Source organism: Diabrotica virgifera, chromosome 5 (assembly GCF_917563875.1).
Source record: "Diabrotica virgifera virgifera chromosome 5, PGI_DIABVI_V3a".
Lineage (NCBI taxonomy): Eukaryota > Metazoa > Arthropoda > Insecta > Coleoptera > Chrysomelidae > Diabrotica > Diabrotica virgifera.
In genome coordinates, this window is record NC_065447.1 from 60,573,792 (window position 1) to 60,597,510 (window position 23,719).

General features: G+C 32.3%; 1 protein-coding gene across 10 annotated transcripts in view; it reads left to right on the forward strand.

Moving 5' to 3' along the window:
• Positions 1 to 479: 479 nt before the first annotated feature.
• Positions 480 to 23,719, forward strand: part of LOC114330865 (muscle LIM protein 1) — a 61,660-nt gene continuing 38,420 nt past the window's right edge. For 9 of the 10 annotated variants that reach the window (XR_007698239.1, XR_007698238.1, XR_007698237.1 and 6 more), the window contains exons 1-4: positions 480 to 749; positions 4,832 to 4,968; positions 7,518 to 7,674; positions 23,092 to 23,221. Coding sequence is in view for 5 of the 10 variants with exons in the window: in XM_050651460.1 (XP_050507417.1) it covers positions 4,854 to 4,968; positions 7,518 to 7,674; positions 23,092 to 23,221 (402 nt within the window). In the remaining 5 variants the exon portion in view is untranslated. Of the gene's footprint in view, positions 750 to 4,831; positions 4,969 to 7,517; positions 7,675 to 10,415; positions 10,646 to 23,091; positions 23,222 to 23,719 lie in introns of those variants that run through there. The other variant, XM_028280290.2, reaches the window with a different exon arrangement.

Genomic DNA, 23,719 nt, shown 5'->3' on the forward strand with positions numbered 1-23,719 from the left:
AAGAAGAAGGAAGTAACCATTATAATGTCAAATAAAAGAAGATAATTTATGTTCAAGTTAGAAGAGAAAAAAACAAATGGCGGAAGTAAGAAGAATGTATAATTCCACAAACAAACTATTACAAATTTTTGACAGAAATTAAAAGAAAAACTTACTTAAGAAATTAAAAAATAATAAATAAATAAATAATGTCATTTATTTTTGTTTTACTACATTTTAGTACAATCTTCCTAGACTGTATCAAAATTGATAATTATAAAAAATAATGTTATCTTGAAGTAAAAAGTTAAACCATACTATAACATGGAATTATTGTTTTCAGAGAAACGAGAATAGCTTGATCATTAATCATTAATGATAAATCAGTGAAAACTTGAACAGGTAGGTATCTACTAAATTGTTGAATACATTTACGTTTGTTGTGAATCTTGTAGAATTATTTTGCAGGATGATACCGCCCTTAGTACATCCCACGGAACCGACAAATAGATATCAAATTTCTGAAAAAGGTACGAATTCTAACGAATATGTATATCTCCTCCACCGTTAAACTTGCATCTCCACAAAAATAGAACAGTAAAAAGCTTATTCAGAGGTATTGGTGTGTCACAGCCCCTCCTTTTTTGGGGGCCGTGTGCAAATCGGTTTATAGACTAAGTCTCCCGAACAACCGGCACCACACACTCCGAATAGTGGTTGTAGTGAGGACACTAAGCCCTTATCCACCACACTTACTCGATTCCGAAAAGGTACGCCAATTACCAACCTAATTTTCTTTTTTCAAAAACGCGAGTGCTTTTACCAACGTTGAGAAAATTACAGTGCTGATATTGTGCTTTTAGTGTTTACCTGCATGGGCTGTTGCCATATTTGGTATCTGATAATCTGAGAGTAGCGCTTTGGCAACGCGCCAGGAAAATTATTTTTAACATCGCCATCTGTGTTTGTGTAATATTATGCCTTTGGCTGGTGGCCAAGTGACCTACTAGAAGCTGCTTAGTAACCCAAGACTGTGCATATAATTTGTGATTAAAAAAATTCGCTTTTTTTGGTGTTAACTGCATTTGTGACCATAGTTTTTCCGATAGGAACGCACATGTTTTTCAATCATATTTTCTTTTTCTTTCTAATTCTTTGAAGTTTTCATTAATTTGTTTATAAAAAAAACTATTTAAAAAAATAATAGTTAAATCACAAAATAATTTGAATAAAATATAAATTAATGTAGAAATATATAATTTGTTCAACCATTGTTTATATTTTGTTCATTTATTACTTTTTAAAGCTTTTTGAAATGTTTGTTAACAACAAATAGGTACTAAAACAAAATAAAAATTAAACTGCTTGTACAACTAACAAAAACTTTCCATATTTAACTACATTAAATATTACTATAACCACTTTTTTAATCTCAAAAAATTACTGCATATAACAGATCCTTACTTTCCCTGAATGCATTAAATATTTTTCGTAAATTTGAATTTTTTAGTTGTTATTTTTCTTATTTTTTTAAATATTTTGAGTGAAATAATCTCTAAAACAATAGATGTTGGCAATAATTTATCCAAATATAGTTAGGATACTTCTAAAAGAAATAAAATTCAAGTTTCCTTAAAAAGTTGTTAAACACTATTTTCTCGTTCATTAAACTTTGACCACAAAAATTGAATACTATGACGTTTTAGTTTAAACTTTTTTAATTTTTACGTAGTCATCAAGATCTCTCCCTCTCTCTTGTCGTTTTCCCATTACTAAGGATCGTGATTTCTTCCAATATTCCTAACAATGTTTCTCCATTGGTCTCTATCTTCAGCTGCTCTAAGAGCTTCGCAGCATGAGTTTCCAGCTGAATGCTTTATTTGGTCAGACCATCTAGTTGGTGATCGTCCTCTTGATCTTCTCCCCGGAACGTTTCCAGAAACAATTAATCTCTCCAAACTGTCGTCACCTCTGCGAACCACGTGACCAAAGAATTGCAGAATTCGTTGCAGACATATTGTGGACAGCCTTTTTTTAATATTGAGTTCGTTTAGAATGGAAACGTTTATCCTATAAGCTGTCATCAAGATAGTTGAACTTAATTTTTCTTACTCTGTTCCAATATTTTTTTAACCTTGGGTTAAAAGAGTGTTGAAACATAAATTCAGACGCAGTTTTTTGGCTTAGAGTATCCAGTCTTTGGTCTTCTTTCTCATTTGATTTTTTTAACTTAGAGTATCCATTCCTCGGTCTTCTTTCTTCTTAAATTTTTGCTTTATCATAACACAAAATTTTTTTTCTCTGAATATTATGTATGCGTTCTATATCGCTGGTGATTTAATATTTTATAGATTTCACTTTTTTTATTTTCTTTCACAAATTTCTCTTTCTGTTTTTAGTTTATCATTTTTATACTATTCGTAATATCTCTCTGTAATTGTATAATGGTCAAAAAAATATTTTTAAGATTTCGGTATATTTATAGACTTTCCTGACAAATTGCAAGAGGTATCAGTAAGATATTACACCACTGTCTTTGCACATACATATATTCCTATACAGGGTCGGCTTTCCTTATTATATTTGCCCATAATTTTCTATGTTAAATTATTATAATAGTAATAAAATATGTAAGCACTACGAGCCTAGTAGGCCCATGGCTTGATGTACTATTCTTTTCCACTCCCTTTTGTCAGTCGCTTTTCTTTCCCAGTTCCTTACGTTAAGTCTTCTCATGTCTTCCCTAACTCCATTACTCCATCGTGACCTCGGTCTTCCTCTTCGCCTTTTCCCTGCCAATGCACTAAATAATACCATTCTGGGAATTCTAGATGAAATCATCCTCTGCACCTGGCCCAACCATCTAATTCTTTGCGCGTTAATTACTGCTAATATGTTAGGATCTTGATAGAGCTCAGTTAGTTCCTTATTTGTTTTTCTTACCCATTGTCCATTTAAGTTTTTCCCACCGAAGATTAGTTTTATAGAATACAGCTGTTAGTTATAATGGAATATGCATGGCCTCCATAGCATCCTGCTACTGCAATTATCACCATGTATAATATACCCATTGCTCTGTAATACTGATTCTTTTTGTAGATATTTAAAACTATTTTTTTTAATCATCCTCTTCTTCTTCCGTATATATAAGCAATTTTGCTTGTTCATTGGTGGGTTGTTGTCTTTATGAAAGATTGCCACTCCATCTCTTGCCCGCTCGGTTGACACGAGCGAGTAACGACTATTGTATCTACTTTGATTACTCTGATTACTTCGTACTTCGTGAAGGTCGTTATTATATCGGAATACCTATACAAAATACCTACCTACTGAGAAATACGATTCTCGATATGATTACCGGTACTCAAATACAAAACTAATCATAGTAATCAAATCCTTTTTATCCCTTGAACAGATCGGTGAAGGTCGTTGTTATATCGGGATACCTATACAAAATACCTACCTACTAAGAAATACGATTTTCGATATGATTACCGGTACCCAAATACAAAAGTAACAAAATAATCATAGTAATCAAAGTAACGAATACTGTAAATGATTACTTTATACAAAAGTAACGATTTGTAACCAATACTAGAAAGTAACTATAATCAACATCACTACTTTGAAGGCTACCTTCATTGTGGGCTATCAATATTTTATAAGTTTCGTAAGTTGTCCATCTATTCCGACTTCCATATTGTTGTTTTAATAGACGATTGGTTTTGTAATATCCAGCGGGATCCCTCTATTAAACAAAAGATGTATTACATCTTTAGGTCTTTACAGTCATGTGATAATCAAAGTTATCATCTTATTGTAGCAGTAGCTAAGAACCAAGTACCTGCCTCGGACTACCAAGGTATCCCATCATAAGCTGTCTCAAGATAAATGGATACCAAATGAGCGTTTGTTTGTTTATTTCCATATTTTTCCAATAGCTGCGTTGATATGCCTTCCAAATATGACTTTTGGGACTTTTGCTTTGTCACGTTCTCTCTATCAATTATTCTCTCCCATATTTTCTTCGTGTGACTATATAGTCTTATTTCTCCTAATTTGTGTTTTGTTAAATGAACTAACACATGTTGCCTCTTCGTTGATCTATCGTTTGTCCCAGCTCCACAATCATATTGAATAAACCTGTTAGCCAACTTCTTCCTGACATTTGTATTGTTAATATCTATCTTTTAATTTTACTTTTAGTAACCTCTTAAGCAACTTCCTCGTTTGTTATTTTGTTGGCGATTGCTGTTACTTCCGCTTGGAAGATAGTAAAGTGATCCACTAGGCTTTTTTTAAGGCTTAGCCTTGGTTTCCCTCCGTATACTTTTTAATTGATTTTAGACCCGTCTACACCATATTAATCTGCCGTTATGAGTTTCATTTTATTCAATTCCTACTTGTCATTTCCTACAAAGCGGACGGTGAAAGACTTTTTTTTACAAGACCGTTTGAAATAATTTAACGTTCTGCAATAGATAATTTGTTTTATAGTAGGTATAAAATCCTATTTATTTTTATAGTTTGCAAAATAAGGTTATTAGCCAACCAAGTTTACTAAACATCGTTTCTTATTTAGCTCGTACTCTACTAAGTAAGTTTTGATGACCCCTTAATGATAACAACCTTCAAAAAGCATGTAACTATAAATCAGATAGTTTGTTACAGTTTTTGAACATATACTATAATATGTATGTTTATTTATATCCAAGAAGATACTGTTACAATACATACTAGGACTCCTAGAAAGTTTTAAAACATATTTTTGGTGAAAAACGAACATACATATCTGATAATAACTTTTACAACCTTCAAGAAATTTTATTATTTTTGTGTTTCATTGTTTCAGAACGACCATCAACTAAATCAAAATGCCTTTCAAACCAGCAGACAACCCAAAATGCCCAAAATGCGGCAAATCCGTATACGCCGCTGAAGAAAAAGTAGCTGGAGGATACAAATACCACAAATCCTGCTTCAAATGCGGTAAATATCAATATTTAATGACGTATTATTGGTTAAAACTGTAACATTTTATTAATTTCTCAAATATTAATTCATAAAGTTCTTGTTTCTTAGACTATACTGTATTCTGTATCAATACTTTCTATTATCGTGTTCTCTATTGCCCTGATATTCACATTTTTCTAAGTAATTTTAGAAGTTTCTAAAAACCTGATATAAACGATGTCTTTAATAAAATACATTTAGTGTAAACTGATACCTAGGCTTAAAGAAAGAAGACAAGAACTTAGAAAAATTAATAGCTTTGTGTGTAGTTTCATAGATATAATTTTTATCTCGTCTTCCATTTAATATCTGCTTAAAAGTGGAACTTTAAAAACTGTGCTATAGAATAGGACAAAGAATTAGAAATATGAGTCAACTTTAAAGTAACACGCTTATACACGGTAAATCTTCAAAATACAGAATATAAAAGAAAACTATCTTCTTCTTCTTGACTGGCTTTATAACAAAGTCTTCGTGAGTCTTCGCTGCATCCAGTATAGCCCTTCATCTTCTAAAATCTTTCGCTTCCATTTCCTGTTATTGTACCCTAATTCTAGATAAATCGATTTCAACATCTGCATCCTTCCATCTTTTTCTGGGACGACCGATCTTCTACCCTATGGTCTCCCAAAAAATACTCTCTTCCTCTGATCTTACCACATGACTTGCCTATTTTATCTGGTTAACTTTTATATATCTGACAATGTTTTCAGTACCATACACGCAGTCACCTTAGATTTCCAAATACCGCCCATGTCAGTCTAACTCGTCTTTTCATCTCTGCTGTTTGGTTTTCCTTATTAAGTTTTATAATTTGACCCAGATATATATAATCGTGAATTTGTTCTATTTCATCTTGTCCGATCCTCATTGTGATGTCCTTATATGTATTTGTTATGATTTTGGTCTTGCTGTAATTCATATTTGGAAAACTAAGCTACATCCTTAAAAACAAAAGGTATCCACAACATCTTAAGACCAAGGTATACAATCAATGCGTACTCCCTGTTCTCACTTACGGTTCGCAAACGTGGACGTTTACGAAAGCAAACATGGACAAAATCATAAAAACGCAAAGACCAATGGAAAGGCAAATGTTGCACATAAGACTAATGTATAAAAAGAGAAACGAGTGGATAAGAGAGAAAACCAAAGTTAGGGATGTTTGACAAGAAGTTGCAAAGTTGAAATGGAGATTTGCCGGACACACTATAAGACAAAAAGAAGACCGATGGAACAAAATTCTCATAAATTGGGGACCGTGGGAATATAAACGAAGCAGAGGAAGGTCACAAATGAGATGGGCAGATGATGTTTAGAAGCACGTGGGCTCTAGGTGGATAACTGTAGCGACAGACAGAGAAGAATGGAAAAGAATTGGGGAGGCCTATGTCCAAGGATGGACCGATGAAGGCTAATTAGATAGATAGATTAGACGCAATCACCAATTCAGCATTACGGGCCTTCTTCACTCTTTTATTAATTCATCTCTTTGAGGGCCAAATACCATTTTGAGAACCTTCCTTTCAAATACCAGCAACTTATTTATTTACCACTGATGTAGAGTCCATGTTTCACTTCCATGTATAACAACTGGACAAATAATTCCCCACAGCTCTCCTTGCTAAGACATATTTTTCTATATGGTTGTCTGTAATTACCGTCCCTAAATATATCAACTCTTTGACTACTTCGAAGTTGTGATCATTAATAGTTATGTTCTGCCTAACTATTGATCTTAGGTTTTTAGTTACTGGTATGTATGTATTTCTCTTCTCTTCATTTATTTGAAGATTCAGGCTACCTGTTTCCTCTTCGAGTTATGGAAACACCTTTATCACGTTTTTCGTAATACTGTACATGCCAATTATTCGTCCAACTGTTACAGCTGGTATTTTAAAGGAAGGTTCTAAGAATGATATTTGGTCCTTAAAGGAATAAATTGACAAAAGAGTGGAGAAGAAGCCGCACTGCCGAACTGATGACTCTGTATGGTACCTACTGAAAACTTAGATCAATATATAAAAGCTATCCTGAGAAGACAAGCAGGTCATGTGGTAAGATCAGAGGAAGAGAGAGTGTTAAAGAAAGTGTTTTTGGAAAGACCCAACGGTAGAAGATCAGTTAGCCATCCCAGAGAAAGATAGACTTACGATGTTGAAGCTGATTTATCTAGGATTGGGGTACAACAATGGCAAATGGAAGCACAAGATTATGGAAGAGTAAGGGCTATAGCGGACGCAGCGAAGACCCGAGTTGCAAAGCCAGTCAAGAAGAAGAAGAAGCTGGAAAAGCTAGAAAGCTCTTCGTGAAGCCTTCACATATTATAATGCTACGTTTTATACCGTAGGGCATACAAAATACATTTTTCCACGTATTATTGGTTGATTGTTAAATGTATAAGAAGTTACACCAATTTTTTGTCAGCTCTCGTATTTTGTTTCGTTATAATTTACATCAATAATAGTTATATTGTACATCTACCACCTTCGTTAATTATATTCTTAATGTGCTGCTTTGCATAGGTATGTGCAATAAAATGCTCGACTCCACCAACGTAACTGAACACGAAGCTGAATTGTACTGCAAAAATTGCCATGGACGTAAATACGGACCTAAAGGCTACGGATTCGGTGGTGGAGCTGGGTGCTTAAGTATGGACGATGGAGCCCAATTCAAGGGGTGAGTACTGCTAACTTCTGTCCTTTCTCTTTTCATATACACCAACACAAATACCATTCGCCCAAGAGGCACACACCTCAAAGAAGTTTTTGTCAGGAATATTGCGAGTTGTAGATCAACCTTTAGCTGATTGATATAATAAAAAAAACTTCTTTGATGGACGATGCCTCTGAATCAACCATACCTGGAGGCAAAAATCAAAAACAGTTCCCATTTTTTCTAATAGTTGCTTATAAATTTAAGTCACATTGCCGTAGACAACATTGCATAGTAGTTAATTAAAAATATGTATCTAACTGCTTCCTGCCAGCTTTAGACTTCCAAATACTATACCAACATACATTAGCCATGTTGTTTATAGTTATTCGAGGTGTCTAAGGCTGGTGGACACTGTAGTTTAAAAAGTACTAGGTGCTGGGGAATGAAACTATTTCGTGTATATATTTTCTTCTGGTGGACTGAGGGCTTTCCTTATCTCTCGTATTCCTTAGTGTTTATATGTGCTTGTGCTACAAGAATTAGTCATATATATCAGAAATATTAGACGAACTCTATCTTGAATCTTTAAAAAATATAATTTTATCAAAGAAAAGACTAACAAATTGAAATAGATTAGTAATGAAATATAGTCTGAAAATAAGCCAAAGTAAAGTTAAAAATCAAAAAATAACAATACATTAAAGACTTTCAGTTGCCTATGCTTAAATCTAGTTCTTTTTTCAGTTCTTTTTTGGATAAAGGCTTTAAAAAATATAATATATTTACATTGTTTTCAAGGTGTGTAAGCATTCGTTTCGAATTATTTCATTCTGACGTTGATAATGGTTGCCTCGGTGGCAAACGAGATACCAGAAAAAAATTATTCCAGACCACGGCCCTTAAACCCCGAAAACAATGTATCATTATAAAACACTAGAAAACTAAAATTAATAAAAAACTAAAACACTAAAACACAAATTTTTGGTGACACGATAGAATCCGTTTAAAGCACTATTTACTTTTCTGATAATATGCTGAAACAAAAATATTAAGTAAAGTCAAAAAATAACTTCAATTTAAAAATGCAAAATTTATTTAGGTACATTTTTGTAAAATTGATAAAAATAGTTCATTGACATGACTTTTGAGTAAACCAGAACATTACTGACTAAAGATAGCTCGAATATTGATTTTAATAATTTTCTTGGAAACAATAATACAAGAGAAATCCGTTAAGAATTTAAAGTCTAAGATAAAGGTACTATAAGATATCATTCAGAGCGAATCTCACATCTCTATATTTTTTTTGTCAAACTAGTTTTTCTGATAAGCTTAATTTTGAGGTTAAAACACTGGGTTTGCTCTCTAATATACACATAGACAAATTATCTGATTTTAAAATAAAAAAAACCTTTAAATAATGCACATTTTACCATTATAATGCTAACATACACACTAACTAAATAATAAATAACTTACAATATCTCGAAGAAGCGTAGAAATAGCAAGAAATATGTTTGTAAAAATAAAAACAATTATCTGCAATAAAGACCTTAGATACGTGTTCTCGATTCTTCAATATGGCCGTAAAAGCTGGACACAGAACCAAAAAAACAGAAACACAGAACACAGAACAAGCACTATAATAATTAGAATGTGATGCTACACAAGGATGCTTAGAATAGCATAGACACAGAAGAAAACGAACACGGAAGTATTACCAAAAATGTACAAAGAATACGAAATAATAAACACAATAAAAATGGAAAAGCTGTAATATATGGGACACGTAATAAGGGGAAAGCGATATAAAATGCTAAGATTGATAATACAGGGAAAGATAAAAGCAGCAAGCAGGAGTATAGGAAGAAGGAGAGTGTCATGATTATAAAATTTAAGGGGCTGGTTTAAATGCAGTTAAATAGAACTCTTCACAGCTGTTCACATTGGGAGACGGCCTTTAAAGAAAAAAAAGAAAGAATAATCTAAAATATACCTAAAAGTATAAACAGGTTTGAAGTTGAGCATTAAAAATCTTCAATTAAAATCTATTATCTCACAGAAAGAACTGTCTGGAATAAAAATGAGTCAGAGAACTAAGGTACCTATTATGTAAGGAGGTCTAACAATTCATCTGCAGTTTTTTATTGATCGAAAGCTACCGTTTCGAGCAAGTCACTTAGAAATCACGATATATCCCAACTCTCGTAATGTTCTCGATGAATATTTTTTCTATTCTTTTGACTTTACTTTATAAAAGCAATATTACTATAAGGTCCTCTGATTTTATAAAACTAAATTAAATATACATTATAATTATCTACTGTTTTTGTAAAAAAACCACAAGGAAAAGAATTTCCTATAATCAGCTATATGCCACAAATCACAAAAAATAATTAAAATCCTTCATAAAAGATATATTCATATTGAAATTGACCCTTTCGGATTACATTACAGAATGTTTTTAAAATAATTCCATCATCACTGCTATCTTCAATAGAGTGGCTCAAAACATGTATACTGATGATGAAGTTATTATTCCGAAAATGCTCCGTGATGTAACCCAATAGAGTCTTTTTCAATATAAATAGAACTTTTATACCGTATTTTGATTAAATTTGTGTTTTTGTTGTCTTTTTTCGATTTGGCTTTAGAGTAAAATTCAGAGGAATTTATAGTTTGCTTATGATGAAAGCCTGTGCTAATACAGCCCCAAGAAGATTTGGACTTGATTTTTATTTGTCTCTTTTTTGCCTCCCTAGAACACAATAATTTTAAGAAGGAATCAATGTGAAGATGGCGGCCAAAACCACACCAACTGTCAGCGGTCGTCAGTTCTACCCTTTTCCATCCCCCACTATACACTAATGTAATATTTTTAGATCTTAAATTACAGACTTAGTTTTAATTTATAAATTTTCGTATGACACGTTATAAATAAGAATTCGGTTATTTTGTAATAATTGAATTAAATAAATCTTATTTAAGACCAGTTTTATGTTTCAAATAACAATATTCAAAGAACATAATGCTCGAAGAACTTAATCTATGTTTATCTTTGCGATCCAAGAGACACACTAACACTACACATCTTCTTTATTAAAACAAACCATTTTGTTAAGATTAGAACAATTTCAGACAAAAAACAAATATTTAGTATATAGGCAAAATTATGGCAATAAATTGATTTACATTACCTATATCTGTAGAAATCCCCTTACTAAAGATTCATTAATTTTAGAAGTACTTAAGATTCATGATTTTTCTTTTCAGATAGTCGGTAAAATTCGACTACCTACTTCATTGCATGTCGGTAACTACCGAATTTTTCGTGATTATGTCCTTATTTGTGGTCTTTTCCTCATGTTGTGACGTACAAAGAGAATGATTTTCTAAACCCTTTAGAAGGGATGATAGCTACTAACTGTTTTAATAGCATCTTTGCTATTCTTAAAGTATTGTTCATTTTCATCAAATCGCTCTCTTTTTCAAATATAAATCTTTATATAATTGAGGCTCATGATACAATTTTACAAATACAACCAACTTCTTAACTTATTTATAGTTTAACTGTCTATATTTTATTTACTTCATGATTATTTGATACAAACCCCAAAGACTGCGCCACTTTAAACATTGTTTTAGGAGATATTGTGCGCAAAATTTTTATAAAATTACAAATTCTTATTGTTAGTCTCACATCAATTGAAAATCTGCATTTACATTTAGATTTCAGGAAATTTATCATTGCTGTGGATTTAATATGTCTCTGATTTATTTTGATCTTATGATCTTAATAAGTAAAAGAAGACTCAAATTTTTATGCGACTTTATAAGACTTTTATTAGATTTCAAAAATTAATTTTTTGTACAAAGTTATCATTAGGCTCTTTTATTAATTCAGATCACTTCTAACGCCTCTTATAAATGTGAATAAAAACCAATATCAAAAAATATAAAAATAAAAAATATGTGTAGTTTAATATACAGCGTGGTGAATTGGAAAACGAGCCATAGGAAACTCAATGTAAAATTCTAAACTGTTTAATTCCTGGTCCCCTAATCATTCTGCATCAAAAGACATGAGAAACTATTTGTAGAGGATTGAAATCTTTATTGAAAACAATTGTTAAAATTTTGTTCTACGAATTAAACACATTCCAAAATTTTGTAAAATGTAATAAATTTTATCAAAGTATTTACCAAATTTAGGTCACACACAGTGCAAGAATGTGTATAAGGTTGTCACAATGAAATTATTATATCAACAATATTTTGAATTATCAGTATTTTTATTTTATCGTTTTTATTGTTTAAAAAACAATAGAGTCGAAAAGATGTCCTCAGTTGAGGAGAAAGTAGTAATAATAAAGATGTTTTATTCAGCCAATAGTTTGCGGACTGTCAGAAATAGTAACGTGTGGCCTTACTTTTACGCACTTACTTAGGTATGGCAAATGTATTCTATTTTTCAAAATTTTGAACTCTGTTTAAATCGTAGAACAAATTTAACTTTTGTTTTTAATACAGATATTAATCCTCTGCAAATAGTTTCTCATGACTTTTGATGTAAAATAATTAGGGAAGCAGGAATTCAAAAATTTAGAATTTTACATTGATTTTCCTATGGCCCGTTTTCCAATTCACCACCCGGTATATAGATAATATTGGTTCTTTTGTGAAATATACAGATATAATTACAAAATTGAGGTAACAAAAAAAATAGGATAATTCCTAAACATCGAAATTATTGTGTTGTGATGTGTTTTCGTTAAGATAAATGTAGTTACCCCAAAAACCTCGTAGTATTTGTTGTTCATGAGTATTTTCGTTTTTTGTTTATTGTCACAAACCTACCCCTATCCTATTCCAAAACTTTGTTGTGGTAGCGTTTATTGTGAAGACGTTGGAATGTCCAAAACCAAAATTATCAAAAACCAGAAACGGTGAGAACATTATTTTTTAAATTATCAGCATGGCTGGCAAATTGCTGTACATTGCCTATTAACACGTAGTTACCCTCTTTTCTCCTTCTAACCATATCCTAACCTACTCGTAGTGGGATAAGGAGAGTTCCCTCAATTTTTTTAATGTTGAAGGACCATAATTGTATGTAATAGTAATTCATGTTTGTAATCGAGAAACACAATTCACCTTCTCCTGTTACTTTATTTCTGTTTCTTTAGTTTTCTTTTTCAGCACAGCAGCTTTTAGCAGCACAATCTGCATTTTACATAAGTTTGATTTTGATGCTTTTGTTTGTTTTCAGATATTTTGGCTTGTATATAATTTTTTTGCTAAATTTAAATAAAAAAATGCATTTTAAAATCTATAAATAGAAACTAAAGGGAAACATAGCTCAACTCAAGAAGATCCATGGCTAATCAACAGTTGATTAAGTTACTTACCTCAATGACCTACAAGTACTCTACTCATAGCTCAAGACAATCATCATTAATTTTCAAATTTTTGCGGTCCTCGCGTTTTTAAAGCTGAAAGAGTTGAATAGAGAGATCCACAATACACTATCCCATTCACCATAAGTCAAATAAATCTTATATTCAATTATTATGAATTTAGTAATTACATCTATGGGACTTAATTTTCCTAGTATTTATTTTTGGTCACACTTCGTTATTTACGTAAATTCATATTTCACCAACACATTTACAGTTCCTAACGAAAAATTAACATTTTTTTGCAATTCTATTTTTTATTTGTGTCCAACCATTTCTATATGGTTTAAGTCTGGATGATATGTTGAATGTTTTAAAGAAACATGTTGAGATTCTTGCAATAACTTGACAAATTTATTTAATTAGTGTCGTTTAATGATTTCATATATGTAGTTGCGGGTAACTTGATAATCTCCTCCTGATTTGCCCCCTAATGTATTGTGATAAGTAACCTACTTTCTTTTGAAATCCTTTACCACAATCATTAGATCAGCTGTTCAGTAGTGTGTCCTGCACACCTTTACTTTTTTAGTATTTCATCATCATCATCCAACCAATTCACGTCCACTGCTGGACATAGGTCTCCCTCAATTGTTTCCACACTTCACGGTTTTGTGCTGATTTTTGCCAGTTTTTACTAATCCGCCTGATATCATCCGCCCATCGTGTAGGCGGCCTTCCTCTACTTCGTTTATCTTCTCTTGGTCTCCACTCCATCAGCTTTCGTGCCCATCTTGAATCTTTCAGCCTGGCGACGTGTCCTGCCCAGTTCCATTTGAGCCTGGTGATACGTTCTACAACATCTGCGATACCGGTTGTTTGTCTGAGATCTTCATTTCTTATTTTATCCCGTAGAGTTACGCCCAGCATGGATCTTTCCATGCGCCTTTGAGCAACCCGCATTTTCGACGCTGTTGCCTTGATTAGAGTCAGTGTCTCTGCTCCATATGTCATTAACGGTAGCACACATTGGTCAAACACTTGTCTTTTTAAACCGATCGGTATACTGCTCCTAAATATGTCTCTCAGAGCTCCGTAGGCTGCCCAAGCAAGAGTTAATCTTCTTTTTATTTCGCATGTTTGGTTATCTCTGCCAATTCTAATTTCATGACCCAAGTAAATGTACTTTTCCACTAGTTCTACTTCTTGTTCGCGTATAATCAGCTGCCCGCTAGGAATCAGATTAGTCATAAATTTAGTTTTAGAAAAGTTCATTTTCAGGCCTATTTTCCAGCAGATAGCGTCTAACTCATTTAGCATTTTCTTTACTTCTCCTAGGTCATCAGTTATAAGGACTATGTCATCTGCAAAACGAAGATGATTTAACTTTTCTCCATCTATTTTGATCCCTTTATTGTCCCAGTTGAGCATCTTAAAGGCATATTCCAGAACAGTTATGAATAGTTTTGGCGAGAGTGTGTCGCCTTGTCTTACGCCGCGTTCTATGCTTATTTGTTTGGTTTTATCATGTAACTTAACACTCATTGTTGCCTCTTTATAAATATTATAGATGAGTGTACTGTAACGGTAGTCAATGCGGCATTCATTTAGAGCTTCTAAAATGCTATCCAGCTCTATCGTGTCAAAGGCTTTATGAAAATCCACGAATGCTCGGACAAGGGGTTTATTATATTCTATTGACTTCTCAATTAGTAACTTGACTGCCTGCAGATGGTCGTTTGTCCCAAAGTTTGATCGAAATCCAGCTTGTTCTTTTGGCTGGTAAAAATCTAGCTTCTTTTCTACTCTTGATGTCACTACTTTTGTAAAGAGTTTGTATAAGTGGTTTAGCAGGCTAATGGGTCTATAATGTTCTAAGTCTGTCTTATCTCCCTTCTTATGCAAAAGTATTGTTACTGCGTTTTTCCATTTTTCAGGTATCGACTTTTGATGAAGGCATAAGTTGAAGAGATTTTTTATTTTACCTATAAGAATGTGGCCTCCGTTTTTAATGGCCTCTATTACGACTCCATCTTCACCTGGTGCTTTTCCATTTTTCATTTTTCTCAGTGCTTGATGGATTTCGCTAGTGGTTATCTCTGGTAGTATTTCGGAGCCTTGGTTTATTATTTTCTTTGAAACCGCTTCCCTCAGATTATTTTGATTCAGCCTTTGGCTCCTATATAGTTCCAAATAAAATTCTTCTACGATATTTAGTAAATCTTCTCTGTTTGATGTTATTTCGCTGTTTTTATTTTTTAATTTATGTATTTCGCATTTTCCGTTGGTCAATTTCCTTCGTAAAACTTTCAAACTTTTATTTTCTTCTATGGTTTTCTGGATGCTTTGAGTTTTATACTTCCTTAGATCTTTTCTGATTTCCTTTGACACTTTCTTGTTGATGTCTCTTAACGCACTTTTTTCAGTATTTTCGCTTCCTCTCATTTTACTTCGCGTTTTGATTAGTTCTCTAGTTTCTGGGCTTATTTTTTCATCTCTCTTCTTTTTTGGGCAGTTTTTTCGTTGACTTTCTTCAATGGCTCTAATTATGTTTTCATTTAAGCTATTTATACTTTCATCTGAAGTTGTATTTCTTTCCAAAGCAGCGTTTATATGGTGTTGGTATTTATCAATATTTAATGGGGGAGTCCAGGCTTGCAAGGTTTTCTTTTTTATCAAACGATTACGTTCTTTTTTGAGGTCTATTTTTATTGTGGCTCTTACCATTCGATGGTCACTTCCTGTAGTAAATTTATTTAGGACGCTCACGTCTGTGATAATCTGTTTTTTGTCGCTGATAATGTAATCTATTTCATTTCTTGTTTTACCATCAGGACTTTCCCACGTCCACCTTCTATGTAGTTTTTTTAACGAAAAAACTGTTCATTTGGAACAAGTTATTCTGTAGCAAAAAGCCTAAGAGTGTTTCTCCCCGCTCATTTCTACCTAGAGTTCCAAAATTTCCTAGTGATGTCTCTGCTTCGTCTTCTTTAAGGCCTAATTTTGCATTAAAATCCCCACACAGGATTGTAAAGTGGGTGGGTGTGTCTTTTAGAGCTACAGATATATCATCATAAAAGTCTTCAACTTCTTCGTCTGGATGTTGTGTTGTTGGAGCGTATACCTGGATAATTTTCAGTTTATACCTGTTGTTGAGCTTTAGGGTTACACAGGCAACTCTTGTAGACACACTTTTTATATCAACTACGTTTTTCTTATGTTTTTTATGGATGAAGAAACCGACCCCTCCAACTTTTTAGTATTTAGTATTGTCTAAATACGTAAGACGTAGGGCACGAATGTGTACGTAGAGCATTCGTATGCTTCTTTTCTGTAAAAGGTTCAATGATACATGACATAAACAAAAACTAATAAACAAAAGATGAATTATTAATTTTTTTTAACATATAATTTTTATAAAAGTGCTCCTATTTCTCATTCTCAGATGAGAAATGCCAGCACTATTCATCTAAAAATAGTCACGAATAATTTTAAGTAAGTGTCGATCGGATAGCTCAGTGCGACTAGCGGCTGACCCACACTTCACTTCGCCTTGAGGTATGTGAGTTCAAGCCCAGCCCAGACCATCGGAAAAACAAAAAGGCTAACGCGCCGGTATAAAATTCTAAATATGAATCTGGCGCTTAGACTGGAATATGCGGGCATCTGATCGACCTATGAGGGAGCAGTACGGCAAGGGATAAGGGCTTGCGGCTCGGTGATACTCCCCCATAGAGCCCTATCGAAGGGCGTTGACGCCTAAGATGACGGTGTAATACATACATAATTTTAAGTGCAGGTCTAATCGACTTTATGATATTCTTAATGATATTTCGGTGAGCCTCAGACAATTGAGTTTTAAAATTTCAGGTTTTTAGTTTAATTTTTTTTTGTTTGATTAATAATTTTTTTGATTTTTGATTTATTTTATTTTATTTTATATTTGATATTAATTTTTAATTTTTTATTATATAAATATCTATTTCATTATTCCAATATTTTATTTTATATTTTTATATGCAATTTTATTTTTTTTTTGTATAATTTCTTATTCAAATTCATAGAGGTTGGATATTATTTACTTGATTTCTTCTTCGTCTAATATTATATAATTCTAATTGTTTCTTTGATATTATGTCCGCTAAATTGTTTAGTGTATTAAAGAATTCTTCATTATGTATTATATTTTCTATATTTATGCCAACAAGGTCTCTTCTCATTCTTTGTAGTTCTTGTGTATTTGTTTGTCTTTCGCAGAGCAATAGAGCACTGTTAATATGACAGTTAATAACAACTAAATCCAATAAAATAAATTATCATCATCAATCAGTCCTTTGCATCCACTGCTGGATATAGGCCTCCCCTATTTCAGTCCACTATCTTCTGTCCTGAGCGCTTGTTGCTTGTTGCTGGCAACCTAGCAGATATGGTTGTTAACGTTAGATTTTCAGCACTGTAGGTCACAACCGGCAAAACGCATTGGTTAAAGACTTTCCGTTTCAAGCATATTAGAAGATCACTTTTGAATACGTCTCTGAGGCGTATACTGCCCAGAGAGGACAATTCTTCGTTTTAATTCGCATGTTTGATTGCCTCCCGTGATTCGTATTTCATGACCAAGATATTTGTACTTTTCCGCAAACTCCATTTCTCCAAACTCCAACTAAAAAATTAAATAAATACGTATTTACTTATATGCGCAATTTCGGAGCCATCTAAATTCCGGTATTGTTTCATTTGGCGAATACCTTGTTTATCTAGAAAACATTCTAATAATAAACAAATGATTTTAAATAAAATGCAAGATTAAAATTACTTACTTTTGAAGTTTTGAGCTACAAACATTTGGCTGAATTTTGACGCCGGTTGCATTTTTACTACAAAAGCGACATTACGTAGGTCAAAATTTTTGACGTAGGAGAACTGTCAAAACATTAGAATGTGGCCTTTCATTATTGCCGTGGTTATAATAAACATGGCAATAATGAAAAGTCACATTCTAATATTTTGACAGTTCTCTTACGTCAAAAATTTTGACCTACGTAATATCGCTTTTGTAGTAAAAATACTATAACCTATATGTTTCCTGCAGCCGACTTTGATGATATAGTCGGTTCGCTAAACTCAGACACAACTGGCTAGTGATTTTAGTAGGTAATTTTTTTGTTTTTTGCCAATTTTGCCAAAATTGGCAAAATTACTAACTATTTAGTAATTATTAACAATTTGTCAATCAGTTTTACCAAATTGGCAAAATTACTTACTAAAATCACTAGCCAGTTGTGCCTGAGTTTAGCGAACCGACTATATACATAGTTATAAACAAATGAAGATCAAAAAACGGTAAATTTTCGCTTTTTTGTCTATTACTAAAAAGTAAAGCATTCTAAACAAATTTGAGAATAAGAAACTCATCAATCATATAAAAAGCTTCGATATGGCGTTCGCTGAATATGTCTATCCTTATTTGTTGCTTAGAAAATTTCAAAATAAATTATAAATTTTGAGATTTTATAAATGTTCATATATATATATAAATCCCGTTCACAGCGTAATACGCCTTTGGGTTCCCGTTCGCCAAGCCTGTCTATTCTGCCAGTCTTCTTCAGATAGATTTCTTGCTGACATTGCTTTTGAGATTCCTTGGATCCATGTTGTTGGTGGTCGTCCTCGTTTTCTTTTCTCTGGTGGTACCCATTCTAATATCTTTTTGGGTAGTCTTTCTTCCCCCATACGTCTAACATGTCCGTACCATATTAGTTGTTGTTTTTCGATGTCTTCTATAATTGATCTTTGTACTTTCATTTGTCTCCTGATGTCCTCATTTTTCACATGTTCTAATCTAGACTTTCCCGCTGCTCTCCTCCAAAAATCCATTTCAACTGCCAATAGGTTACCTTTAAGTTTTTGTGATAACTGCCACACTTCTGAGCCATAGACGATTACTGGTTTTAATATGGTATTATATATTCGTTTTTTCGTTTCCGGTCTTATATTTTTTTGCCATAATACTGAATTCAACGCACCTATAACTTGTTTTCCTTTGGTTATTCTGTCTTTTATGGCTTCATCACTTCGTCCTGTCTTTGTCAGTTTTACCCCCAAATATGTACATTGGTCACATTTCTTAATAGTTTCATCTTCTAAGTCGAGGTCATCTGGATTATTTTCTCCTCCTAAATGTTCATAACTTATGTAAAAATTAAGATAGAAACTTTTTGTTACACGGAATGCTGAGACTTCTTTTGCTTAAATTATATTTTAAATTTCAAAGCAATTGGTCAAACAGTTACAAAGTTATTTAGTTTGTTTATCCCAAATTAATTTTTTTGCAACACTATAAGTCAGAAAATTATGAGGCTACAGTAACACTTCGGACAGTTTATGAAAGAAGAAGATTTATACTAATCACTTAATTTAAAAAAAAAATGACAGAAAGTAATTTTAAACAGTGTAAAATTATTTTGCAAAAATATGTCGATTTTTTGCTTACTTAAAAAAATTAGAATACCTTTTTAACCGTTACCCGTGGAAAAATTATTTTTTCATATTTAGAAAGATTGAATTTTTATACACATTTAGAAAGAAAAACAATTTTCCTAGGATAATTAGGGACGAAGTTAGCCCCCTTTTTTAATTCACATGTTCTTGCAAAATAATTTTGAAGTATTTAGAATTATTTTATCATTTTTTTAATTAAATTAATAGTGTAAATCTTCTTCTTTCATAAACTATGCAAAGTATTACTGTAACTTCATCATTTTCGTACTTATAGTGTTGCAAAAAAATTAATTTGGCATAAACAAATTAAATAAATTTTAAACTATTTGACCAATTGCTTTAAAATTTAGGATATGGTTTAAGGACCAGAGGTCTCAGCATTCCGTGTAATACGAAGGTTATATAACGAAAGTTAATTTTTACATAAGTTATGAATATTTATATAAAACTTAAAATTTATGATTTATTTTGCAATTTTCTAAGCAACCAATAAGGATAGACATATTCAGCAAACGCCATATTGAAGTTTTTTATACGATTTATGAGTTTCTTACTCTCAAATTTGTTTAAAATGTTTAATTTTTAGGTATATAGACGATAAATGCGAAAATATATGGTTGTTTGATCTTCATTTGTTTATAACTATGTATATCATCAAAATCGGCTACAGGAAACATATAGTTTATTATTATAGATGTCTATAGTCTATAGTCTATACTATTCAAAAAATTTGATTTCGGCTTGGAGGGGGTTGTGTCACCAATAGGATAATTTTTTACCTATCTCTCTGAACTATTAGAAAATTATTACAAATAAACTTGGTTTAAATGAAAGACAAACAACAAACATTACTTGAAAAGAAAATAGCGCAACGAATACCACACAGCTCTAATAATTAACGGCTCCCCTAATAACGGCAGGCACTATTTCCGATAACGCAGCGTAAGCCAAATACCACATCAGCGCATGTTCTACTGTTAAAATAACGCGTGCATATGGCTGTAATACAGAAAATGCAAAAGTGGCTGTGCAATATCTCTCTATTATGTGTTTCAAATAAAACCAAAAAGGATAACAACACTAACAAAATCGAAAGTGGGTGGACAATTGGTCTAAAGACGATAACAATAAAACATTAAGTTAAGGAAGACACATTTTATTTTCGTAATTGAAATTAAATTTTACTAACTTTTCCGAAAAACAAGATCTTTTAAGGTTCGAAGAAAGGCTTGATATATTCGCCAATAGGCTAATCTCTTGTAAATTACTACCTTACCCTTACAGATCCCTTGATATTAGCTTAAAATTAGTTGTTTCGATTAAGTCTATACCTAATTGCAGATTAAAGGTATATTAATTACAAGAAAAGAAAAAAGAAGAAAAAAAAAACAAGAAAATTGGAATATCTCGGACATATTACACGTGGAGAGAGATACAACTTGCTCCAATTGATTATGCAGAAGAAGATTCAAGGAAAAAGAAGCATAGGGAGACGTAGAATATTGTGGCTGGGCAACCTGAGAGAATGGTACGGATGTACATCAAACGAACTTTTCAGAGCAGCCGTCTCCAAGGTCCGATTGTCCGAAGGTATGATGATTGCCGACCTCCGACGCGGAGATGGCACTTAAATAAGAAGAATTACTAAAGTTAAATGTCACAAGAAAATATCTTCAGAACGGTATAAATAATCATGATTTTATACAAGAGATATGGTCAAGGGTATATGAATAGGCGCAAACATCGCATTAGAGAGATTAATCTAAGATTAAAGATTGTAAGGTAAAGCGGTAAAACCCACGTTGTTACCGTTTTAAAATCCACGATTGATTTTGAGGAGGTCTTGGCCTTAGCTAAACTATCTCCCCTTCACTACCACAAAGAAAATCATAGAGTTCCCTACTGTTTTCAACTTTTCTCAGAGGTAGTTCGGCTAATCCCTCAGACAAACAAGAGTAGCAAGAACAATCACAAGACAGCACAAGAAACATCAAAGTGTAACACAGATCCTTGAACAAACTTATTTTATTGAACACATCGGCAGACTTGTCTCTACGTTACAGCAAGACTTGTACAAGATGGCTGAAAGTCTTAAAAATGACTGGAGGTCCCAACGAAAATTATATCGCAGAAAGGTCAAAGGTAACGAGATAGCCGAAGGCCTTAATATTAAAGAAAAATAATTTTATTGAACACTGAACTTGTCAAATACTGTTTTCGAGGTTGGGCTGCAGGAAGAAATCACTGCGGTATCAGATATCCTAATTATTCGTTAGATGGTGGAGCTTGGTAACTATATAAAACCATTTTTTTATGAAACAATAAAAAAAATTTCAAAAAACAAAATGTCAAGAAATCATGAGGCTGTAGTTGGGTTTTCATTTTTATAAATGATAGACTAGCTAGAATATTCCACATAGTGAGGCGAACTTTGTGAAAATAACACAATTTGATTTGTACACCTGGTATACCTTCAATGACAATTTAGCTGTCTAGCGACAATATTCTTAGAGCGATATTGTTAAAGAATAAGGTCATAACATATTAAAAAGTCACTTAAATCGGACAACATATTAAGGAAATTACAGACATTAAAAATTGCCCATTTTTATTGTGGCGCGTTAATTTCTTGGAGAAGTGTATAAAGGTCAGCAATAGAGAACGATTTTAACAAGATGTATCAGAAATGAAGAAATGGTAGCCAAGAAAAAATATAGTGAATTTGCTTCCCGATTACTGCTGGTACCTGATTAAAGACGTTCCAGCAGCTACTAATAATATTTCAAGAACGTTTTTTTAAACTATCGATAATTATTTTTTTGTAAATTTTTTGTAAAGTTTCTAACTTTATTTTTTATATTTAAAATATACCAATGCGATCATGCGTCTCCAAAAAACATTACGTAATCCAGCAAAATGAATTACATATTTAAACACTCATTTTTATTTTATAGAGCAACAAAATATTTATTGCTAGACAATAAATACTTCAAAACTTTAGCTAATCATAACATTTTTCTTAATTTGTATAATGCTTATTAACACGTTTAACATAATTTATTAAGGGGAACGGAGCAAAATGCAAAATTTTGACGCATGTCAAAATTTTCAATGTGTTTTAAATGTATTCATTTTTTTCAAATGCTTAGAAAACTAATAAATTTGAAAAATTTAAACGCAGAATGAAATATGATATTATTACCGAGGGCCGAAACTCCCCGAAATCTTCTATGATGTTTATTTTAATAAGTTACAGGGGTGAAAATAAAAGTGAAAATTTAGTGTGATATTTAATTGCAAATATTTCATTCAAAAGAAACTTTCTATTTATTCTAAGGGACTTTCGGCCCTCGGTAATAAAGGCATTCTGCGTTTAAATTTTTGAAAAATACTTATTAGTTTTCTCAGGATTTGAATAAACTGAATACATTTAGAACACATTGAAAATTTTGACATCCGTCAAAATTTTGCATTTTGTTCCGATCCCCTTAATAGTATTTGGCATGATAAAAGTAGTACTACTAACTCGTTGTCTTTTCAGCGATGAAGACTTTGTCAAAAGCCGTGCTCCTTTGCTGCCCAGAGCTATCGCTAAAGCTCCTGACGGCGAAGGATGTCCCCGATGCGGAGGCTATGTCTATGCTGCCGAGCAAATGCTTGCCCGTGGAAGAGTAAGTATTGATAATGTTCATTCGGTGTCAGAATCTTTATTTAAGATGATTAAACAGTAATGTGTCTTAAACAAAAAACAAACGAAATTCAAATATCCAGAGATCTAAATTCTTGCGTTTGAAATCAATTCTGGCGACATCCTAAACCCGAGCTTTCTATACTTTGCAAAGCAAACAGACGATAATTAGATAGATGTGAGGAATATAAAACTTGCATTCCATAACACGTCTATTTATCTAGGCAAAACTCTAACGGATTTGATACCTAGTACTCAATTTTGTGAGAAAATGAAAGTAAAGGAATCAGTGGCTGCTGGTCAGGGTCGGCAGTGTCGGCAGTGCCGACCCACACATTTATAGATACATTATAGATTTTTATAAATATATATATATATATATATATATATATATATATATATATATATATATATATATATATATATATATATATATATATATATATATATATATATATATATATATATATATATATATATA